This window comes from Fusarium poae, chromosome 2, assembly GCF_019609905.1.
Source record: "Fusarium poae strain DAOMC 252244 chromosome 2, whole genome shotgun sequence".
In the NCBI taxonomy this organism is placed as follows: Eukaryota; Fungi; Ascomycota; class Sordariomycetes; order Hypocreales; family Nectriaceae; genus Fusarium; species Fusarium poae.
Window position 1 is genome coordinate 4,413,705 of NC_058400.1, and position 23,231 is coordinate 4,436,935.

At 38.3% G+C, this 23,231-nt stretch overlaps 7 protein-coding genes across 7 annotated transcripts; 1 reads left to right on the forward strand and 6 right to left on the reverse strand.

Moving 5' to 3' along the window:
* Nucleotides 1-31: 31 nt before the first annotated feature.
* Nucleotides 32-1,768, reverse strand: FPOAC1_005362 (uncharacterized protein; the record flags this gene model as incomplete). The annotated part of the gene is made up of 3 exons (XM_044849890.1): nucleotides 32-984; nucleotides 1,033-1,458; nucleotides 1,513-1,768. The coding sequence occupies 3 exons, from the start codon at nucleotides 1,766-1,768 to the stop codon at nucleotides 32-34; spliced, it is 1,635 nt and encodes a 544-aa protein (XP_044708600.1).
* Nucleotides 1,769-12,847: 11,079 nt separating this feature from the next.
* FPOAC1_005363 (uncharacterized protein) lies at nucleotides 12,848-13,679 on the reverse strand (the record flags this gene model as incomplete). Its single annotated transcript, XM_044849891.1, has 2 exons — nucleotides 12,848-13,217; nucleotides 13,273-13,679. 2 exons carry the CDS (start codon nucleotides 13,677-13,679, stop codon nucleotides 12,848-12,850), a joined length of 777 nt encoding a protein of 258 aa, XP_044708601.1.
* Nucleotides 13,680-13,738: 59 nt separating this feature from the next.
* FPOAC1_005364 (uncharacterized protein) lies at nucleotides 13,739-14,369 on the reverse strand (the record flags this gene model as incomplete). Its single annotated transcript, XM_044849892.1, has 2 exons — nucleotides 13,739-14,211; nucleotides 14,264-14,369. The coding sequence occupies 2 exons, from the start codon at nucleotides 14,367-14,369 to the stop codon at nucleotides 13,739-13,741; spliced, it is 579 nt and encodes a 192-aa protein (XP_044708602.1).
* A 945-nt stretch (nucleotides 14,370-15,314) lies between these two features.
* On the reverse strand, nucleotides 15,315-17,466 carry FPOAC1_005365 (uncharacterized protein; the record flags this gene model as incomplete). Its single annotated transcript, XM_044849893.1, has 7 exons — nucleotides 15,315-15,743; nucleotides 15,821-16,060; nucleotides 16,114-16,257; nucleotides 16,329-16,532; nucleotides 16,582-16,757; nucleotides 16,808-17,163; nucleotides 17,219-17,466. 7 exons carry the CDS (start codon nucleotides 17,464-17,466, stop codon nucleotides 15,315-15,317), a joined length of 1,797 nt encoding a protein of 598 aa, XP_044708603.1.
* A 502-nt stretch (nucleotides 17,467-17,968) lies between these two features.
* FPOAC1_005366 (uncharacterized protein) lies at nucleotides 17,969-18,273 on the reverse strand (the record flags this gene model as incomplete). The annotated part of the gene is made up of 2 exons (XM_044849894.1): nucleotides 17,969-18,036; nucleotides 18,090-18,273. 2 exons carry the CDS (start codon nucleotides 18,271-18,273, stop codon nucleotides 17,969-17,971), a joined length of 252 nt encoding a protein of 83 aa, XP_044708604.1.
* Nucleotides 18,274-19,175: 902 nt separating this feature from the next.
* FPOAC1_005367 (uncharacterized protein) lies at nucleotides 19,176-21,154 on the forward strand (the record flags this gene model as incomplete). The annotated part of the gene is made up of 3 exons (XM_044849895.1): nucleotides 19,176-19,379; nucleotides 19,466-21,053; nucleotides 21,150-21,154. 3 exons carry the CDS (start codon nucleotides 19,176-19,178, stop codon nucleotides 21,152-21,154), a joined length of 1,797 nt encoding a protein of 598 aa, XP_044708605.1.
* Nucleotides 21,155-21,262: 108 nt separating this feature from the next.
* FPOAC1_005368 (uncharacterized protein) lies at nucleotides 21,263-22,618 on the reverse strand (the record flags this gene model as incomplete). Its single annotated transcript, XM_044849896.1, has 1 exon — nucleotides 21,263-22,618. One exon carries the CDS (start codon nucleotides 22,616-22,618, stop codon nucleotides 21,263-21,265), a length of 1,356 nt encoding a protein of 451 aa, XP_044708606.1.
* Nucleotides 22,619-23,231: the final 613 nt, after the last annotated feature.

The window sequence follows — 23,231 nt, forward strand, 5'->3', positions numbered from 1 at the left end:
ATATCTTCCACGAGGCAACCTTTGCGCTAAGCTATTCCCTTGGAATTCGAAAAACAGGATATTCCATACCTGCCTTCACGGGGATAATATTGAACTTGACGTAACTGTCAATATTCTCGGGCTCAAGTACAATAAATGCCAACGCTGCGTTCTGTTGCCGGGTGCTTACATAGAAGCTTCCCACTGGCAGGACAACCTCTCTTGTAGTTGTGTTGGTGGTAACAGTATTCAGGTAGGTCCCCTCGTATAACTGAGGCTCAACGGTGGAAGACTCGATGACAAGTGTTTCCAGAGTTTGACGGAACTCGTAGTCAAGCTTTTCAACCTTGAGGCCGAGGATCTCAAGCCTCTCTGCAACATCAATCCATGTTCTTGGGATGATGTAAGCCTCGGGTCTTGATCGGGTCAGATTTGCGATAGATGGGGTGGTACGCTTGAAGTCGATGGGAACTTGAACAACACTACCATTTCTCTGATCAATCATTGTGAAAGTCCTGTTCTCGGGCACATAAGAATCGGTGATGACAATGTCCTCATCGCTGTTTATGAACTCCTCACGAGCATCTTCAACAATGGACTTGACCTTGTCAGCGTTGTCTCTAGCAAGCTCAAGAATAGTCTGGATCTTGATGAGAGCGGTAGCAACCCGACGCTGGAAATGCTGATTGGCAATACGGATACCACGCATTTCAAGTAGAAAGGAGATGGTCTGAGTCAATCCAACAGCGTTACGACCAGTACGGGCCTCAGTGACAGCTTCAGTGAAGGCAATCCTTGACCCTTCAGTACGGTTGGAAGCACCAGTGACATAGGGTTCCCATCGAAGACCGTGGCTCTCGAGTTCCTCACCAACAGCTGGGATGAAGAAGTCGAGAAGTTGTTCACGAATGGCAGGGTGGATGTTTGGGTTAATTCCTCCAGATAATAGAGCATCTGAGCCGTGTTGATAATTCCCGCCAAAAATTGTTGAAACCGTATATTCATCTGCCGAAAGTCAGTTGATCGAATCTAAATAGCAGGCATGATGCATACGCATATCCAAGGCTATATGAGGATTCCACTCTCCAACAAGCCTCTTGATCTCTCGTGATTGACCTCGCATCAGCTTGAGATGCTCTCTGTTTGGGTCCAAATTAGAAGCAAGTTGTCTTTGGAAGTAAGCAACACCATCCACGTTGTATCGAGGAAGTATCTTGATGTCCATCTTCTCCAATATTGACGCAGCCCACTCTGGCTCAGCATCCATTTTACCTAGGAACGCAAGAACAGACTCATCAGCAGCAGGTTCATTGCCGTGAATTGCAGCCTGAAGATAAACCCTCAGCTTATTGTTGCTTGAGTTGGAGTTGGGGAGGGAGAGGAAAACATAAGGAATCGCACGGCCTTCTTCGGACAGGAAAGCTGCGGATTCATAGGTCATCCAGTCATTCTTCTTGGCGAGATTTCGGATGAAGTAGTCTTGAGTGAATGATCAGCTACATTGCTCAAAACAATTCTGTCATTGTATCTTACCCAACTCGTTCAAGTCAGTCGGCCCCTCTGTGCCTTCAGCAAACCGAGCGGGCACTTTCTCGGGGTTCAGGAATGCCGGAGATCGGAGAGTGATGTTGACATCAGGAAAATTTGCAGAAACAAGCTCCGAATCTTTGATTGTGGGCGCCCAGTTCTCTCCATACTGAAGTCCAGTTTGGATCCCACCAGATTGGGCTGTGGCAATGGATACAAGGGTCGTGAGTGCGCAAAGACGCTGTACCATATTGGGAGCCATTGTGTCGATAATGGAGCTTAGTAACAAGGTTCAAGTCATCGGATGAGAGGATTTCGGGAGGTTAAATGCAAAATGACATCGCTCAACCGTTTCCTCATATCGACCTTTCTTGGCCTCGCCGGACCTTTTTCTGAACCCGCATCGTCCCAGACAAGGATCAACACAATATTTATCCTGCCATCGTGACATCAATTATCGATGGTTCAGCGATCTACTCCGCGTACTAACCAACTTGAAGCAAAGGATTGAATGATGAATGAGGGGTCATGATGCTTGGCATGGAGAAATCTCGCGCCATGGATATAAGCGACGGCGTGGATCAGCAAGTTGTTACTGCATTAGGTAGGTGAGTAGATAAGCTTAAGTAAAACTCCACATTGCGAGTTAAACCCGGATTTTAATGCGTAACGTAACAGTCTGCAATGCCTGGGAAACTAATTTGTTTTGGGTGAATAGAAGAAACTTCCCCTCTTTATGATGTGACATTGCAAACCGTTGAGAAGAATGTTTCTTACCACTTTCGACAAGGGCTATTTAACAATAAGTACGAGAGTAGGAAGGCTGTAAACTACTTATAATGCATAACTAAGATTTTAATTATTTTATAAAGAAATAAGATACTTAAGAATAATAAACTTTAATAATAAAATAATATTATAAGGCTATAAGGCTATACTTTTTAATAAAATTTAATAAAGTTAATTTTATATTAAAGAATAAAAGCTTTATTAAAATTATAATAATATTATATATATATATTTTTTTTTTTAATAAAATTATTAAAAAAAAAATATAAATTATTTTATTTTAATATATAATATATTAAATTAATTTAAATTATAATTATAATATTAATTATATATTATTTTATAATTTAATTAAAAAATAATAGCTTAATAGTTAAATAATATATATAGTATTTTTAATATACTTATAGCTAGATTATTAAAGCTTTATATATAATTTTAATTTAATTTTAAGATTTATATATTTTTATAATAAAAAAGTTAAAATATATTTCTATAGAATAATTACTATTAATTAAAAATAATATAATATTAATTATATTTAATTATAAAATTTTATAATTTTTTAATCTTTTTATCTTTTAAAAAGACTTATAATAGATTTAATAAAAAATATAATAATTTAATATAATATATTATTATATTAAAAATAAAATTAACTTTATAAAAAAGTAAATTATTTTTTAAAATATAATAAATTAATATAACTATATTATAATTTATAAAATTACTCGTTGGCTAGCCGGGAGGGGGTGCCAACTAAGCAAGCTTAGTTGGCCACAAAAGTATGAGACAAGGCGAAAAGTGTGAGACATCCCGGAAGATGCCCACTTGGCGTGATTTGCACCAAAATACCATTTTTTTCAATCAAATGACACTCAAATCTTGTCAAAATAGGCTCAAACTGATGAAAAGGCGTAGTTTGAAGCTTCTATTGATTTATTGGCTATTTCAGAGTGGGAGAAATGACTGCGACGGCTCTGGTGATGCTCTGGCAAGGGAAACAGCTTCCCTGCCAAAATGTGCCGTATATCTGTTTTCTTAGCCAATAAGGCTATCTTCTTGTGCCGTTCTTATTCCCCTGATGATATCACGAAGTGACTCATGAAGCTGCGTGTGGTGTTGATAGGGACAAGGAGTTGAGGGAAGTGTAGGTAGTGATGACTCAGAGTCAGGTGCACAGGGCGGCGATGAGGGCATCTCGACTTCGCTGCCGCCGGCGACTTCAATTACAGGAAGAATCTCGTCTTCTTCATCCATTTCCTCGTGCTCGTGTGCTTGTGTGAGGTTGAAAGTGACCGTATCATCACTGTGAGGGAGGCCGGTGAGATCAACGGCGCTGAGGGGCTTCGCGGCATACTGTGCCTTGCGGATAGCTTCACGCACATCATCAGGGAGTTGTGTATCTATCATATAGCCGTCAGTCTCTTCTTTCAGTGCTTGAGTCATTTGTGAACGCTGTGTATCCATAGATAAATAGTCATATTGCTTCCCTGTGTGCTCCAACCACTGCTTGAACTGCAGCCTCTTTGGTATGCCGTTGACGATAACTTCTTTATTCTCTCGCCACTCATCCTTGAGGCGGTTCATCTCCTTGATGATGACAGATCGTGTGAATCGTATACCCTGCTTATGTTGCTTCTTCTTATCGTCGGCGATAGCCTCCTCTTGTTGATCTCGCAGATCTTGCAGCGATACTGTAGGAATAAGGTCAGAGACAGTCTTTGCGCGGCGGCCTCGCTTTCTCTCGTGATACCGCTTTTCGATGCGAGTTCTTCGATCATCCACGTACTTTTTGATAACATCCTCAAGCACCACAGCTTCATGAACGATGTTGCGAATGTGCCGGAGCCCTGCGAGCGTAGGAGAACTGAGGATATCGTGATATCGCTCGCCGATGGTCTCGGCGGTGCTGGAAGCGGCGTGAAATCGCATATCTGAGGGAAGAAGTGAGAAATGAGCAGGCGTGAAGGTCTTCTTCTTCTTGAGCTGCTTCCTGAGAAGATATTCTATGGCAGGTCGGTCTGTGGGAGGGTAGATGCCCGTTTTTGGAAGCCCGAGATGATGTGAGCGGCAGTGAAGCCTTCATTAAAGATCTCCTGATTTTGGTGAGAAAAGGGGCCTTTTTCGGTGAAGGCTGATTAAGAAGGCACATACCTGAAAAGCTCCTGCAAAGGCACGCCGGCCAAAGGTAAGATTTCCCTTCCGCAACGCCTCACGAAGCTTCTTCTGATGCGCTTCCTTCAGAGAATTGAAATACGCCTACATCCATTGGCTGGAGTATATGCGTTGAATGAGGCGGAAGAAATGCTACGAGAATATTGAACTTTATCATATATTCTCGTAATTCGAATGAGCCGTGGCCTGTGAAGCCGTCGATAACGAGCAGCCGCCATACAGCCTCATCATCAGGCCTCGCCGCGGGAGGCATATCGTGAGTAACCAAGCGGTTATTTGTATCCTGAAGGTGCTCATTACACCCAAACCACTCTTCAAAATCAAGCTGACGTTTCTGTACAGTAGCAGATTTCTCCCACGAGCATCGGTTGAAGTGCTTCGCCCACTCGAGCGTTATCGCCGCACTTGAGAATGCCGAGTCTGACTGAGCGAAGCGCATATCAGGATCGCCTTCAATGAACGCCCACTCAAGCGTTGGCAACGACTTGAAGATCAGCCAGGGGGCGTTGTTGCGCCGGCTGCGTTGCCTGAGCCGATGACTGTGCAAGTCTCGCGATCTTGCGGAGAAAATACCTCTGTTGCTGACTTCTTCTTGGTGCGTACAACGAGGCATTCCATCTTATCTCGTAGCATTCCGACTCTAACTCCTGCTTCATCTGCATTCCAGGTCTCTGATGCACCGATATTGTACTTCGTCATCACATCGCTGAGGCGTTGGAACCACTCCTTCGTATCATCAACGCCGCCTTCCTCATATTCGGCACGCGAAGCTTCTCTCGACTTCAATATCGATTTCGCAAGCTCAGGATGATCATCGCGGAAGCGAGAGTACCACATCTTGCTCACAGGTCTCGCATCAGGATCACGGCGGCGCCGCAGAGTAAGTGCTGCATCTTCTATTTCCCACTTGGAGGCAGGCAGGCCTGACTTTTCCATCCAGATGATATAACACACGATAGCTTCTTCTTCCTCATCCGTGAGTTGCCGCGGGCGCCCCATCTTAGGATCGACAACATCCTCATAATCTACGGTATTCGCAGCCTCAAGTCTCTTGACGATGCGGCCGATAGATGCACGAGCAGAGCCGGCATATCGAGCTTCAGCAGCACGAAGAGTCAGTGGCTTCTTTCGGCGGCCGGCAGCATCACGATTGAGACCGCGGCGAAGTCGCTGGCGTGAAAGAACAACGGCCTGAGCAGCTCTCAGATTTGATTGTGAGGGCATAATTTTGATGGACGTGATATATGACTTTTTTACTGATTGATGTCCTAGAAATCATTGGTTTTGGCGGGCAAAAGTCATGATTTTGCGACAGCAGCCTGTGCGGGGTTGTCTCACACTTTTCGCCTTGTCTCATACTTTTGTGGCCAACTAAGCTTGCTTAGTTGGCACCCCCTCCCGGCTAGCCAACGAGTAAAGGTTTTTATTTAAATTATTAAAAATAAATATAAATATTTTAAATAATAAAAAACTCTATTTAAATTAAAGTTTATAAATAAAGAAATTTATATATATAATTAAAAGTTTAATATAAAGTTAAAAAGTTAAAATAAAAGCTAACTTTATTAATATTATAAATAATTAAACTTAATTATATACTTAACCTCTTACTATATTATATAATTACTATAATCTCTTATAATTACAAGTATTATATTATAGGCTAAATCTGGCAATATAGGTGAATAGGGAATGCTTTAAGTATAATAGGTTTTATTACTATAGATAGATACTATAGACAGGTTAAGCTCTATTAATAAAATATAGCTTAAAGAACTATATTTAGGATCTAATTAATAATCTAATTAAGGTTATAGTAATAATATTATTACTATATAATTTAATCTATTTATAGCTCTAGGGTAAATTAATTTAACTTTAAGCTATAATAATACCCCCCTCTTTAGTATTAAGCTTTATTAAAATAAGCTACTATAGTCTAGGCTTATTAAGGTATTTCTTATAAAAGTTTACTATAATTTTTATAGAATTCTCTATATAGGCAATAAGGATTTTTATTAAGTCTATATATCTAGCCTATTTTATAGTATACTTTAGCCTAAAGTAGCCTTTTTAATCTTATTTATCTTATTAAGAATTTATAATATCTTTAATTTTTTACTTTTTTATTTCTTTAGCTTCTATTAATAATAATAAGTCTATATTCTAATTAAGTAATAGATTAATAGTAATTAGCTTTAGTAAGCTTATATAAAATATAGAGTATATCTTTATACTAATAAGCAGTTTTAATTAATAAATATATAAAGAAATAACCTTATTAATCTTTAATAGGCTAATATTTTTCTAGTTTAATTTCTTCTATAGCTTAAAGGTCTTAATATTCTTAATATTTAATTATACTAAGTCCCCTACTTAATATTATTAAGTAGATTATTTATATTAATTTACTTAGGCTTTATAATAGGCTTATATAATAATACTTTTTAATCTTAAGTACTTTAAGATATTATTTATTATCTTTATAAACTATTTTATATTTTTAATAATTAGGGTTCCTTTAATTATAATTATAAGTTTAAAGCCTATTTATAAATACAATCTATAGTTTATAAAGAATAAAGATATATTAATAGTTTTAAATTTTAAGGAATTTACTATAAATTTAGCTAAAAGGAGCTATTAATTCTAGTTATCTTATAGGTATAATATATAGGCTTATAGATATTATTTTAATATAGTATTTAAGTATTTAGTCTATCTATTAATCTTAAGGTAATAAGTAATAAATAGTAATAAGCTAATTAATAATTATTTAATAAGCTTTTATTAGAATTCTACTATAAACTAAGGTCCTTAGTTTAATATTATAGTCTATAGAAATTTATATAGCTTTTATACTTCCTTTAGGTAATAATAAGCTATATCTTTAGTATTATAAGTTCTTTTATATATAATAATATATTTTATTTTAGTTAGGCAATAAGCTATAATTAAGATAATATTATTTCTTTTATTAGGCAGTAAATATATAATAAAATCTATTAATATATATTACTAAGCTTATTTAGAAATAAGTAAAGGTTTTAATATACCTTACTTTACTTCTTAAGTTAAATTAGCTTTTTAATATATATAGTAATTCTTAATTTATTATTTAATATAAGCTAATATTCTAGGCTAGTAATAATCCTAGGAAAGTAAATTATAAGTATAAATATAATCTAAGTATTTTACTATAAGGTATTTATAATAAGCTTTTAATAAGGCAGTCTTAAGGGCATTATAGCTTAAAATATAAATATAGTCTTAATATAATAATTATTCTTAAATAATTTTATACTTTATAAATATAATCTTTAAGTATTATAGTATATTAATCTTAAGGGCTTATAGTATTAACTATAGGTTTTTATTAATTTAGTATTTTTTATTTAATAAATAGTTAATCTCTTCTAGTAGCTTTATTAAGAGTAATAGCTCCTTAGGTATTAATATAGATTAATTCTATTATAGTAGATAGTAAATATAGGCTCTTTAGACTTATAATAATAAAAATTACTAATTCTCTTTCTTTAATATTACCTAGTTTTAATATATTAAATACTTATTTCCCTTTTTAAAGAGGTCTTTTAATTTCCTAGTTAAGGTATTAAGTTTAATTCCCTATTTCCTAGGTTAATATATAATCTAGAAATTAAATTAAAATAAAAACTTAAATTAATAGGCTTATTATTAATTAAATAACTTTATTATTATAAAATACTCTAGGTTTTTATAATTTATAATTACTTTTATTAATAAAAATACCCTCTCTAGTTTAAGTTTTTATTCTTTAAAGTAGTAAATAATAACTATAAGTTCTTTATTATAAATCTTATAATTATATTCTATAGATATATACTTCTTAAAAAAAAAGGCTATTAAGTATAGCCTTTTATTATTATTATATTATAATAGTATATTAGTAGATATATAATTAGAGGTATTTATCTCTAGGATTATATCCTTTATTTAATTAAAGAGGCATAAGATTAATATTAATATAAAGGCTCCCTTTAAGTCTTAGAAAGCCTTTTTATAGGTTTTATCCTAGATAAATAGTATATCTTTCTTTATTAAATAGTTTAATAGGGCTATAAGCTTAAAGAAGTTATAAATAAACTTTCTATAGAAGTTTATAAATCCTATAAAAGCTTATATATTTATTAGGCAGATTAAAGTTTATTAATTCTTAATAGTTTTAATTTTTATAGGGTTTATTTAAATATTATTTTATTTTATAATAAGGCCTAAGAACTTAATTTCTATAACTATAAATTTATATTTAATTAGGTTTATAAATAATCTAATAGCTTTTAGTTTTTTAAATATTATCTTTAATTACTTAATATATTTTTCTTAAGTCTAGCTATAAATTAAGATATTATCTAGATATATAGTATAGAATATATCTAGGTATTCCCTTAATATATTATTAATATACTATTAAAAGGTTATAAAGGCTTCTATTAGGCTAAAGGGTATAATTAATAACTTATATAATTTAAATTAAATATAAAATACTATTAAGTACTCTTAGCCTTCTTTAATATATAGATTATTAAAGGCTAATATAATATTAATATAAAAAAAGTATTTTATATTAAATAGGTTATTTAAAGATTCTTTAATTAAAAGAAATAAATAATAGTCTTTAATTATAATATTATTTAAGGCTTAATAGTCTATATAGAAGTATAAACTATTACTAGGTTTCTTAATAAATAGTATTAAGGAGGCTATAGGCAATAAGCTTAAGTAGATAAATCTTTTATATAGATTCTTATTTAGCTATTTTTATAGGGCTATTAGTTTATTCTAAGATATTCTATATAAAGGTCTAAATAGCAGTTTTTCTCTTAAGGTTAACTTAATATAGTAGTCTCTAGATTAATATAATAATAGCTTTTTTACCTTTTTAAGTAAGAAAATATCTTAGAATTTTTAAAGTTTTTTTAATAATATAAATACCTTTAGCTTCGGCTTAAGTAAATAATCTAATTACTTTAGGGTAATAGTAAAAAGGTAATAATAGTCTTTTTAGCTATATATTTAGGCAGTTTATAGGGAAATTAAGAGGATATTTTTTCCCTTTAAGGCTAATAAGATATTCCTTTTTATTTAATATATAAACTTCTTTAAAATAGTCTATAAAGCCTTAATCTTTATAAGCTTAATTAAGGTATTATAGAATTTTTAATAATATAAGCTATTAAATATAAATATATAGGCTATAAAGCCTACCTATAGATTATATTACTTTAGCTAAAGTATTCCTAGGATAATAAGGTAGCTAGCTAATTAAGTTATATAAAAGATTATACTTTTTTACTTATAATTAATAATATAGAGTTTAATATAAATATAGTAAATAACCTTTCTGCTTTTAGTAGATTACTTATTAAATACTTTAATCTTAAAGATTCTCTTTAAAGGTTTAAACTTTAAGTTCTAGGACTTAGCCTAGCTTTTATTAATAAACCTTTTTCCTTTTACTTTACTATTAATTATAATATAAAATAAAATTAATTCTTTTCTAGCTATATTAAAGCTAATAGGCAGTATTATTAGATTTAAATATTAATTATTTTTATTCTTAATTAAGATTTTATAAATAAAGGTAATAAATAGTTTAATCTTTAATATAATAAATATAAAGAAAGGAGCCTAGTATTAACTTAAGATAAGCTTACTTTATTTTTTTAATATTTTTAAAAGTATTTAGATTAATAAGAACTAGTATAGCTAGATATAAGTAAATATAGAAATAAGGGCTAGCTAGTATAATTAAGGCTATAAATAAAGGTAACTTAATAAAGCCTAATTAAATATATATTAAGTTTAAAATAATTATAAAGATAGTAATTAGCTAAATTATAATAGAAATACTAATTATTTTCTTATTATTAATTAAGGCAGTTATAGTAATACTAATTATTAAGGTCTATAGGTTCTCTAGCTAGTTAGCAGTTTTTAAAAAGGCTTTTCCCTTTATAAGGTAATAAAGACTTTTTTTAAAGTATTTAAGGGTATTCCTTTAATAATATATTTATTTTTTATAATATAGGCTATAGTTTTACTATAACGTAATATTATTAGTTTTTTAATTCTTATAGAAAGGTAATTAGATTATAATATTTATAGTTAAGCAGTAAGTTATATATAAGTATTCTATATAATTCTTAAGAAATAGCTTATTTTAATAAAATAAAGAAAGCCTCTTTTAATATTTCTCTTTTTAGTATAAAGTATTAAAACTTAATAAAAAAAGTATTAAAATCCTTATAAGTCTAATAAAAATAAAATAATTTAATATAGGCATTATTAATCTAATTTAAGTCTTTAAAAGTATATTCTAGTAAATTAATAATATCCTAATAATTAGAGAGTTAATATTTACTAGCTTTAATATATAATAAGATTTATATATAAGTATATCCCTTAAAATAGCTAATTATATAGAATATTTAAGTAAAATATATTAAGAATTAATTATAATTAGCTTTTAATTTTAAGTATATCTAGGAAATAAAATAATATAAATTACTTTATTTACTCTTAAACTTATTAAGATTAAGTAATTATTTAATAAAATTAATTAATTTAATAGATTAAGAAAAAAGTAAAAGAGTTATTTCTATAGAAATTACTATATAAAGCTTAATAAAAGTATTAATTTTAAGAGGTTTATAAATAATAAGTATAATAAGTTAAATAGTATTAAAGGTATAATATTTAATAAAATAAGCCTTAAAGATATTATTATTTTTTCTTTTTAAGGCCTTTTTATATTATTATTTAATATATTTAAGCTAAACTTAAGTAAAATTATATTTAATAATAATTTATTATAAAGATTATTTAAATTCTTAATATTTATTTTTTATATTCTAGGTTTTATTCTTTAGTTAAAATATATAATTTTAAGTATTTTTAATATAAATATAAATATTCTAGAAATATTTAAATTAATTATTTAAATATTTTAAAATATAATTATAAAATAACTTAATATTATTTAATAAAAAGAGTAAAAGTAAATAAGTAGATATTATATTTAGTATTTAATAGTTAAGAGCTATATAGTATTATAAGCTAAGTTTAATAATATAGGTAAATAAAGAATACTTTAAATATAATAGGTTCTATTACTATAGATAGGCATTATAGGCAGATTAGGCTCTATTAATAAGATATAGCTTAAGGAGCTATATTTAGGATCTAATTAGTAGTCTAACTAAGGTTATAGCGATAATGCTATTGCCACATGATCTGATCTACTTGTGGCTCTAGGGTAGGTTGGTCTGACTTCGAGCTGTGACATATCAGTAGTTTTAACGAAGGTGAACTACTTATATATACATCAGAAGAGCATAATAGGCATTGTTTAATTCGTCTCGAGTCCTAATCAGTCTAAGCCTCAATCGAAACGTTCAAAGTTAAGGAGACCTGAAGATAGCCTAATAAGTATCTTGAACATACTTGAGAGGAAGATTGCCTAGAAATAGCTTGCACAGTTACCCACCTTTGCCAAGAACAGGGTCGAGTGAGAGCATGTATCGCCGTCCCGGCTAGAGGACATATAGCCGGTCGTGGTACGCAGGACTATCATGACTGGATGAAGATGAATGTGAGGTATGAGTTATCGTATTGGTAATGAATGCTTCTTCGAAGATGGAATGATCACTGGTCCCGACATACGTTAGGGAGTTGCTCCTAATGTTCAAGGTAGAAAAGTCTCTAGCGCCTTTGAAGCGATATTGTTCCCATTGGAACTTCGTTCGAACGATATGTCAAGAATGAGCAGAGCGAGAACAGCGTGAGTTTTATTCGTAGCGATTGGACTGTTTATCCCAAGTTTAACATGGTTCTACCACGACCGGTATATCCTCAAGACTTTAGACAATGAAACCATCAGCCTTGAGGTTAATGTCATTGTCAACTACCGGAACAATGCACACCATAGCTTTGGGTCCGGGTAAGTCATCAATATTAAACCTTTCGAAGTTATACACATATCTAACAGACATCAGCAAATTCTTGACCGATGTCTCTACACCTGTTGTATCTCAACTGTAATGTCTATCTCATTCCTATCCCATCGAGGTTGCAGGAGACTTTCAAATGGGCGAAGCCGCGAGTCAGTTATTGGCGCTGAAATTTGGGGATCGGCGTGATGGCGAATCTATAAAAACTCTTTTACGAATTGGATGAGTCACAAACGTGTTCGAAGCACCACGGGTTTTCTATCGACACATAATCTTTCGCTATATTCTTTTGATCTATTGTATTTATTTCCCAAATGTCTTTTGTCATGAATCGTTAGGTTCTAGTCTATTCAGTGCATAACCAGGATCGCCTTCGTGAACAATCACCTCTGTTTCAGGGTGGAAGCAATGACAGCAGCGCCCACGCCACTACCAGGTGAAAGCATAAACTCCACATGATCCTTTCTTGACTCGGGTGCAGCTTCAGAAGCAAGGATCTCACTGACAGCCTTTGACAACTCCAACTGGAAATGGGGATGTTTCTCGAACAGCGAGCCCTCGACTCCAACGTGACATGCCTGCAGATCACGCTTCTGGCAGATGGCTGCTACACCGGTTGCTGACAAACGAGCAGCACGGGCGGTGATGAGTCTGGCGACTCCTTTCATAAATTGAAGCTCCGCGTGTGTTGGGGAGATACCCAGGCTTGAAACGCATGTCTCGTAGGCATCTCGCAGACCATCTGATGTGTCCCTAGACCAATGTTAGCATATGTCCTTACGGCAATTCAGTGTTTGTATTGACTTACTCTTCGATAGAGGATAGGAAAGAAGAGTCAAGGCAATAAGTATCTTGTAGTTTCTCAATACTCTGCCCCTCCAAGAAAGTCTGCGGATCCCTCTGATGAATCTCCAGAATAATACGACGGAAGAGCTCTCCGAGATAAAGTCCGGCAACCATCTTCTCAAAGGCCTGCTGTCCCTTTCTCGGAGAGTCGTTATCAATGGCCAGGTCATATGATGTCAAGGGCAATACAGCATGCTCATTGTCGAAAGCACCCCATTCGCAATTGATCGCCATGAATGATTCTCCGTCCAAGTTATCGTTGGCGAGCTTGGGAATAGCGTCGACTTTTTCGAAGTAAGCGCCATTGCAACCTGTGCCGAAGACGCAGCCAATTTTGGTTTCAGAGTTGAGGTAGGCCGAGGCCATCATTGTCGCGGTTGTATCATTGGTCACAACACAGACCTTCAATGGGAGGTTCTGTCACGCAGTTAATATTCGTGTCGCTTTGCCAGGTCCTTGCAGTAACTTGCCTTTTTCTTAATGGCTCGTCTCAATGATCCGGCAGCATCTACCCCTTCGGTGTCTGAGATGTTGAATCCCTTTGTCCACCTCTGCAAGATTCCTTCATCTATCGTCCTCTGTGTGGTTGGGAACGAAAATATGAAGCTGAGATCGATCTCGGTGCTCAGGTCAAAGTCTGCTGACTGCAGAAAAGATTCGAGAAATCCTGCAACAAAGTCCCAGAGCTCATCAGCGGTTGCAGTTTTGAGCTCTTCTGGGAGCTTGGATGATTCTTGCTTGACTTCGAATCCACTCTTTTCACTGGTGAGTTGGATGGAGTAGACTCGGAGGTTTGTTCCTCCCATATCTAGGACCAGATATTTCCCTGTCTCGTTGCCAGTTGGGTAGTTCATTACCCATGTCGGATTCATTGGAATGTTTCCTCCGGTTATACTCAATCCTGTGGACTCGGTTAGTACTTCCATTGTTTGACTACTCTCGGTGGGTTATACCTTTTTCCAATTCTTGGACAAAGTGGTTAGTGATATGTTTGAGCTTTGCTGTATCGACTATGAAGTCTTGTTCGAGCTCGTCGAGGTAAGCCTTGAAGTCTGCCATGGTGGAATTGGGTATCGCGAATATGATGATTCTTGTCTTGAGGTTAACAGTTGAAGGATGTGCAGTAGAGAACAATAAATATATGTTGTTCGAACCAAAACTTGCATCACCATCTTGTAATCGGCCCGTATTGTTTCTTCCAGGACATTGAGGACCGTGAGATTACAATGACGTCAGTTCCACTTTAACAATATCGAGGACCCTCAGTTGTGGTCGTTATCAAGATTCTCCACCTTGTTTTTCTTCTTTGTCGCCATTCTCTGGTATTTCGAGTTGGCATTCCATCGTCAAAGCTTCGGGGTCAATGCTCCGTCCAGACGCGTCCAACCATCAACATTGCCAAGGTCCGTCGTCATTCCCCACCAGCGCTGGATCAAGGTTTAAAATGCTTATCTTGATATCGATCTTATCGATAACGATATCAAATCCACGTGATGTCATCGGTGGTGATCATGATGGCCGGGTAGACTCATGCAAAACACTCAATTTACAATAACTAGTTCACAACTTATTTTCCCCACTACATACACACTGACACAGTTGATATGCCGTATAAGAGACTTAATAGTGAAAAATATGTTATGTTCTATTATTAATATCATTTCCTTCTTTAATTCAATCTATGTGTATTCGCATGATAAACAAGTTACTGGCTGCGCAATACCCTATAGCTCACAACAAGACTGCTTGGTTCTCCACTTCTCATTGTTATTTCCCGATTACCTCATAGGAGCTAGTGGGTAACAAAGGCTTAGTGTATAAAAATAAGTAGTCTAAGAACTATAGTCTAAGGGGCATAAAGTGTTCCACTGATTTCATCCTTCCAGGTTCTAGCGGCTAATATTTCTAACACCCCGAGAAGGGGATACCTAGCGACTAACGCTAAACCCAAATGTTAACTCTTATTTTCCCAACACCCAGCAAGATCTGACTCAAAACAAGCTTTCATAGGTGAATACTTCCGGCGCGTTGGCGAGCAACACCATGCTGATCCTCACTATGTCTTCTCTTAACTCCCCAATCCTCCTCCTTTGAGTGCTCCGGGAGGACAGGCTGACCACCCAAGCTGGCAAGAACAGCCTTGTTAGTCGCAGTAAAATCATCTAGGACCTCCAGTTCTTGGAGACTGAACCAGCGAGGTACGATGATGATGCGTAGAGGAATTAGTAAGATGATCAAGACAGGAAAGCCAATGGCTGCGAAAGTATGCGAGATAGCAACACAAGCAAAGACCCCAATGAGCTGGATACTGATGAAAAGAATGATCTTGCGTCTCCTAACGCGAAGAAGTGGCTCGTCGCACTGGACAAAACGTTCTTCGGACTGAAGATATATGAACTTTCGAAGGATACCATTCGACTCAATCGAACCCCACTGCATCAATGTCAGCAGTGTTTAAGTTGTGAAGCATTCACAATAACAAAACGCGTCCTGAAGGCAACTCAACTTACACCAACTACAAAGAACACACCTGCAAAGACGGCAGCTGGCATAGTGTGAAGTACCACAAGCAAGGGTCCAGTCATTGTACCAATCAATCCAAGACCCATAAGGAAATGCGAAACACGTTGCTCGACTACAGCCGCAGCTCGTACAACAGGGCGGCGAATCTCACTATCTTCGCCTTCGGATGTCGGAATGATCTTGACTTCTGTTTCGTAGACAGTGAGGGAGTCTGTGTGAACAGGTGCCTGATAATACATCCGTTAGACAAGAACAATATGGAATGCGCCGACATACATACTTGTGGTACCAAGCCATTTGGCATTGGAAGTCCAAGAATCCCCGAAACAAATGTTGTACAACCGAGAAGGAAGAAGTCCCAGTGAAAGCCACCGGGCTTCTTGAGCGGATACTGACGGGCTTGTGCGGTTATACTACTGACGTTCTATAGATAAAATAGTTAGCTGTAAGATTTCGGAATGGATAAAAGAGCACACTCAAAGATGGCAGACATACGTGATCATAATAGAACAAAAGCATAGTCAAGAACCCGAATGGCAGCGCTATAAACACCCATTTCGCTTCCAAGTTCCAAAAGTCGATAAGCCAGTTTCTAGACTGTGTCGGGTAAAAAGCTTTAGTGACAGGAACGCGTTCTATGTGTGTCGCCTCGAGTCTACCGGGGAAGTGAGAGAAGCCGACCCAAAAGAGGGTTCCAAACTTTCGACTCTGTCAGTATGGCGTCAGATTGGTCACAATGAATGCTTACCACATAAGCATAATCAGCAAGAATGGTTCGGACATCTGGTTTCCAAACAGTACTGGAGCCTAGCTTCTCGAGACCATACACTGTACCAAAGTAAAGAATTGCTATGATGCAGGCGAGGTAGCCTGCCGCAGACCCTTCTTGGTCAAACTCGTTTACCAACTCTTCTACACCCTTGACTAAAATAACATCAGTGTCTCTCCTACTGACATTCATAATGTGAACTTACTGATGTAGATGATTCCGACATACATCCCGAATGCCTCACTCGAGAAGTCAGTGACATATCGCATGTAATCGCATGTGTTGAAGATGGCCACAAGCCAGTGAAAAATGGCCGCCCATATACCAGTCCATGCCATGAACTGGGGATAGATCGAGGCATCATAAATGCTGATAATATCGTATATGGTAAAGTTGAACAAAGAGATGAGACCTGTTACGCCAACAATAGTAAGAGGTTGTGTACTGAGAAGACTGAAGACAACCGCTGCTAGTGCTGAGGAAAAGAGAGCTTCGTTTATGCCGAAAAACTGTCCCGTTCGCCGATACATGTCAAGTGTGTACGCTATAGCTGGAAGAAGACTAGAGAGTGTCAGTGTTGTTTCACTACCCAATGACAGATAATAGAGATGTATACTTGACAAAGTACATGCGAATAGTACTGGCAACCACACGGTAAGTGAAAGCATCTGTGATGTCGCTCCAGTAATACGGTAGTCGTCTCTTTACGTCGTGATACATTCCTCTACCAGGGTGAAAGACTCTCCATCGTCGCCATCCTTTTCTGTTGTCGTAGCTGTAGGACAAGTTTGTCTTTTCTCGTGCCAGAGTGGTGCCTGAGGAATCACCGGGTTCTAAGTCGGTGGTTTGAATGTCGTTGGACATGTTTGCAGAGTGAGTGAATGTAAGATAGAGTATCTTGGAGAGGAAGAATCAAGAGGATAGAAAGTCTATGCCTCGGAACCCAGTATGGCAAGGCTTCAAGAAGACAGATACTATATATTTATTGGTGGGCAACGTCTTATTTATGCGTATCTTGGCCCCGAGCATTCAGATGCTTTTAATACTTAGCACAAGAGGTTAGTCTATAGCAAGTAGTGTCTGGGGGCGTCGATTCATAGCAGTGGGTCCATGACAGCATTATTAGATCGCCTTCTCAGTAGAAATTTGCAAGGGGTAAATTTGTTTCCTAAATAATACGTGCAATATAATTCCAAATTTGATATAATGAAACTCGTGAGTCATAAAGTCGCCCGTCTCCAAGTCCTGTTCAATCGCTGTCGTGTGTAGTACGTCCCCATATATGATGTGACATTGATAGAAGTATGGGATGAATCTGGTGTAAGTGTCCATTTTTAAGAGTAGATTTAACTCCAGCACCCTGCTGTCAAGATTTGATGCGAGGGATCGGCTCTACCTTTGTGCTTCGCTCTTGTGGTGGACTTGATGAGAAATCTGTTTGCAGCATGGTTAGCAAAGTAACACGAGACTTGGTCAGAATAGCCTACTGTTCTGATTAGAAGTCCATGATATATTGCAAATCCCATATCCATCTCCCCGCTTCTGGGTCCACCCAAAGCCATTCTTGATATCCTCCTGGAGTAACATCAACTGGATCTCGAATTCTTTTTGACATCTAACGTAGTCGACACCAGGTTTTCTATCCTCGGCATGGAAAGGTAAGAAGTCCATATTGATCAAACTTGAGAGATATGATACGTATACGACGGTACAGCAACAATGAGAAATAAATTTAAAAAGAAGAAGAATTACATCAGACGTAGGATAGTTTGTGGTTGTTGGTTGTAGCGTGACTGGGACCATGTTACGTCTGTTAGATGGATGGTCTCCACTTACTGTTACGGATAAAAAGAGACCCTTTCTGACCAATAGCACGAGAGTATAAAGTTCCTCAATGCGATACTTTATGGCTAACGGAAACGTGTACCCGAAGCCAAGACAATTGTTCTGGAATCCCTTCTCTATGACTGAAACTCGGAACCGAGAACCTTTTTGATCCAGTGCTTTGGGTTACAGATCTTATCTACGCGACGTGATGATTCTTTTATCAACAAACCATCTTATCTTGTACATCTAAAAATACCAGGATAATCAACCCTTGTCGTCTATGTCCGCACCATCATCAGTCTGTGACTTGAAGCCGAAACTAAATCTTTAAATATAGACTGCGATATACTACTTAGAGGAGAAGATTTATCATGCTTCGTGCTGCCACCGTTGAGGCAGCCCTACGATCATGCAGTTGTGGTATGGAGAGGCGTAAAGAGGCGTCAGGACCCTGCACCATCAATGAATCGTGTTTCGAGTCCCAGTACCATGTCTTGGTAGCATGAGCTAAAGAGAACCACTTCGGACTTGAGCTAAAGTCCACCAATCAACACCACGATACAATGATGCTCGCTCTTACGTTGAACACACCAAAAGAGGCAAGGTTTATAAACATTTCAGGCATTACGCTAGAATCTATTTAGAATCAGAAATATGCCCGAGCAGAATTATCGGAGCATTCACATTCTTGTACTTCCTCTTTTGTTTCATCGAGTGTTTTCTTCGCGAAAGTGCTCACAGTCAAGATGGATATCCGACAAATCTTGGAAGACACAAACTTCTATCCCAATTTAACTGCCGCGCTGTTGGCCTGTTCTCTAGACAAACTCGACAATCCAGCATTGAATTTACAAATCTTTATCCAAGAAGGGAATAGCGCTGATGGTGAAAGATCGGATACTTTCGAAGCCAATGAACAACCCGTCATGCAGTCAGGACACCTTCTCTCAGTAGGTCGATTAATTGATTACGAGACAATTTCGTGGCATGAAAACCATACTGGGAGAGAAACTTATACTGACGAATCTTGTCGAAGCATAAAATCCCTCTTCGCATTGGCACGGCCACGTGCAGCATCGATCCTGCTAGTCCTAGCTTTGACTCGAGAGAGGCATCTCCAGAGTACCGTATACCAACCAATCGGAGACGCATCGAAGTTCAAAGAAGTACCAAGAGTCATCAGACTCATAAGAGGCACGGAGGTTTGAGGTTGGCTGCGGTAAAAGGGAATGTTCCGGTAGAAGATGACGGAGTTGAGAACGAAAGTCCGAGACAGATGCAGGTCGGCCAAGAGAACTTTCCCAAAAGGGTCAAGGTTAAGCACGATGGCGTGTTTCATCCACGAGAGTCTTCTCTGGGAAAGTTTATTGTCGGAGTTTGGGAGCAGATACATTCCGGGCTGATTCTCGAACCGCATGTTCTTACGGAACAAGTTCAAGCTACTTCTCACTCGTCGTGGAACGGTCTCTGTAGGGACGTTGTACCGACAGCTTCAAGTATGCGACCTGATGACACTTGGGAGTCGTTCAACCGAAGTAATCTGTTTTGTCGAAGAGTCACCCAAGCCAGCCGCACATGTCGGTCCATCGAAGTCATTGTTCAAGCACGGTGGGTTGAGCTATTTGACTCTTACGTCAGGTACCTTGCCAGCACGAATGCAAATTTGTCAATGACAAGAAGTCGTATGAGAGCTATAACAGAAGCGTGCAAGGACTTTGGCTGGAGCGAGAAGGAACTTCGAAACAAGATGGCTATTTGGCGAGGATACAAAGAGATCAAGGATGTTCTTGGCTGGGTGGCGCTGGTCTTTTCTGGGATGGGACTCTATCGACTGTGCAAGTATCGCGTTGACTTTGACAAGGACAAGTTTTCCCGAGCGCGGGCTTTGGGAATAAGAATGGAAGTCGCTGCTGATACTCTGCATAAAAATTGGCGGCAGCTTTTGGCCATTGTTGGTGAGTCGACAGAAACACGTTTTCTTGGACATCCTCACGACTGGGTAGTTCATCAAGATGGCTCAGACCCAGTTCCTCTCCGATCGACGTACCTAAAATACGATTCAAACTTCACATTCGAACATGTCGATGAGTCAGTCATTGACACTTCGTCGTGGGGGGCCGATGATCCTCGTTGGACTCCGTCAAGTGCTGTATGTGTTTCGGGCGTCAATATATGCGGTTTGTGCAACGAAGTCCAATCCAATGAAGGCACAACCAACGCCTGCAAATGCTTTCCCAATCTTTTCGGCGCCCCAAGGTTACCAATTGCAGTCCAAGTCTTTCGTACATCCAACGGCCGCAACAACGGCCTTCAAGCCTTGGTAGCCTTTGAAAGAGGCACTGCAATTGGGGAGTTTGTCGGCTTGGTCACGAAAGACATCGAAGAACAAGATGTTATGGATAGCAAAGTCGGCGGAAGAAGATATCAGATCTGGCAGGGAAGGCAGGGAAACTTTACCCGGTTTGCAAACCACAGTTGCAAACCAAATGCGCAGTTTGAGAAGTTTGTCTGGCTCGGTACTCAGCACGTACTACTCGTGAGCAAAGGCATTGAAGCGGGGATGGAGATCACGGTGGATTATACCGAGAGTTATTGGCGTGGTTTAAACAAGAAGTGCCTCTGTGGTGAGTCTTGTTGTAGGTATAAACCCGATGATGGTAATGGTGGGTAAGGAGTTGGAGTAAGGGTGGTCTTTCAATGTGTAACTTTAAGTTTGACAGAGTGATCTGCGAGTATGAGTCAAAGAGATGACCAATAATATGTAAGATTTTAAGGCTGACCACAAACACCTAACCCTTCAACCCTACTAACCCAACGGTACACTTCTCTCTGTCTAATGGGAGCTTATGGCATGGAGGCCAGCAATACGTCCAAAGACGAGTGCCCGCATAACGGCCACTGCATTCGGAGCCTTCTCGTAGAAATGGCCAGTAATCTCGCCTGCAGCATATAGATTAGGAATGATGCCTCTCTGGCCAAGAACGCGCGCTTCCACATCAGTCGCAATGCCACCGAAAGTGTAGACAATGGCCGCTGCTAAGGGGAATGCGGTATACGGCGGAGCGTCGAGCGGCCTAGCCCAGTTCGATTTCGATGGTTGCAAGTCTGAGGTAGTGGCGAGATTATCAAGCCGGCCCGCCGTAAAGCCAGACATGTTTGCGTTACAGGCTGCATTGTAGTTTGAGATTGTGTTCAGAAGCGCTTGTTCCGGCATCCCCATCTGTGCCGCCAGACCAGAAATCGTGTCCGCTGTCACCGGCGGCATATCGGAGCGGATAGCTGCCTCATGGTCCTCCAATTGAAAGAATCTGGAATCACAAATTGCCCAGGCTAAGTGGCCTGGTGTGTCAAAATGTATGGTTCTGGAAAGGTGCTCCCACGTGTCATGCACGAGTCCAGCACCTTCATCTACGAACCGCTTTCCGTCCTGATTCACCACAACTCCGTACGGGTAACTGAGGACCAGTGGTGCTGGCTGACTGCTCCGTGGGTCGATTACTTCGCTGTGCATGCCGTTCCAATCGCCAGAGGCCTTGGCTCCGTTAGCCAGCGCCATCTGGATGCCGTCGCCGGCGTTCCAGGCCGTCCCAGGTGATATCGGTCTCAACGTCTCCGCACCAGGACCAAGATGAGTACGCAGCATGTCTGGACTACCTTGAAACCCACCACTGGCAAGCACAACAGACCGGGCAATGATTTGTCGCCCATCAGCTGCCTCAATCATGGCCTGTCCTCGGCCGAGATGAAGTCGCTGGGCACGGCAATTATACACCAGTTGGACACCCTTCGATTTGGCTGATTGCTTGAGGGCTTCGAAAATGGCAGCACCTTTGCCAATAGGCTGGATCCTGTTAGGCCAAGATTTCAAGAAATAGTCCATGGCGTGAAACTGCACCCCCTGCTTTTCGAGCCATTGGAGGGCTTCAGGGGCCTGGCTAGCCAGCCTTTCGAAATACGCGCGGTCGCCACCACTTCCGCTTGCAGCCAACATGTCGTCCACGAAGCCTGGCAATACCTCATTGACAGATGGCATTCGCATGTTGGCAGGGCTCCAGCGTGAGTTTCCACCGCTCGCATGCTCTGGTGCATGCTCTAGCACGGCTATCTGCGCCGAGGGCAAGAATTCTACAGCTGATACTGCAGCGGCGAGGCCGGCAATGCCATGACCAACTACGACAAGGTCGTACATGCTGATATACTCGAGTCTGAAAATCTTAGAGGACTCGGCTTCAGGGTGTTGGTGGTCTATGTCTCTTGGAATACTTCTTCGTCGCGGTATTATTAGAAAATTGAGGCTCTTACATACAAGCTTCAGAGGTGAGTGCGCGTGACCACATAGCGATGACTCAATCTTCCTGAAATAGAGTAGCCGCTGCAGCAAAAAGAGATGCGTCAGAAATTATTGTGGAGCGGACGGTCCTTTTGTAGCAGTGTGTTTTGATTATACCACAGATGGCGTAACGTGATTGATAAGCGAATATCCCAGTCGACTCTTCCTTATTATCATTATTTGATCAATTAATCTACAACAACTAAGTATGGCAGTTCCAAATAATGAGGCTAGTAGAATCTAGCACTTCGAGCCCTTCCAAAAGACCCAGAGCTAAGCATATGACGTACGGCACAGATCTACCAGGTGTATAGAAAGAAGCTACGCCGCCATCAGCAGAGTATACAGCCTTGAAGCGACATCATAGGGTAAGACGTCATCAATGTGCGGGCCCCTCCTCTTTTGCCCACTGTGCGCCTGCAAGGAGGTAATAATAATAGCGATGTGTGGTCTAAGTTAGATGCCAAATGCG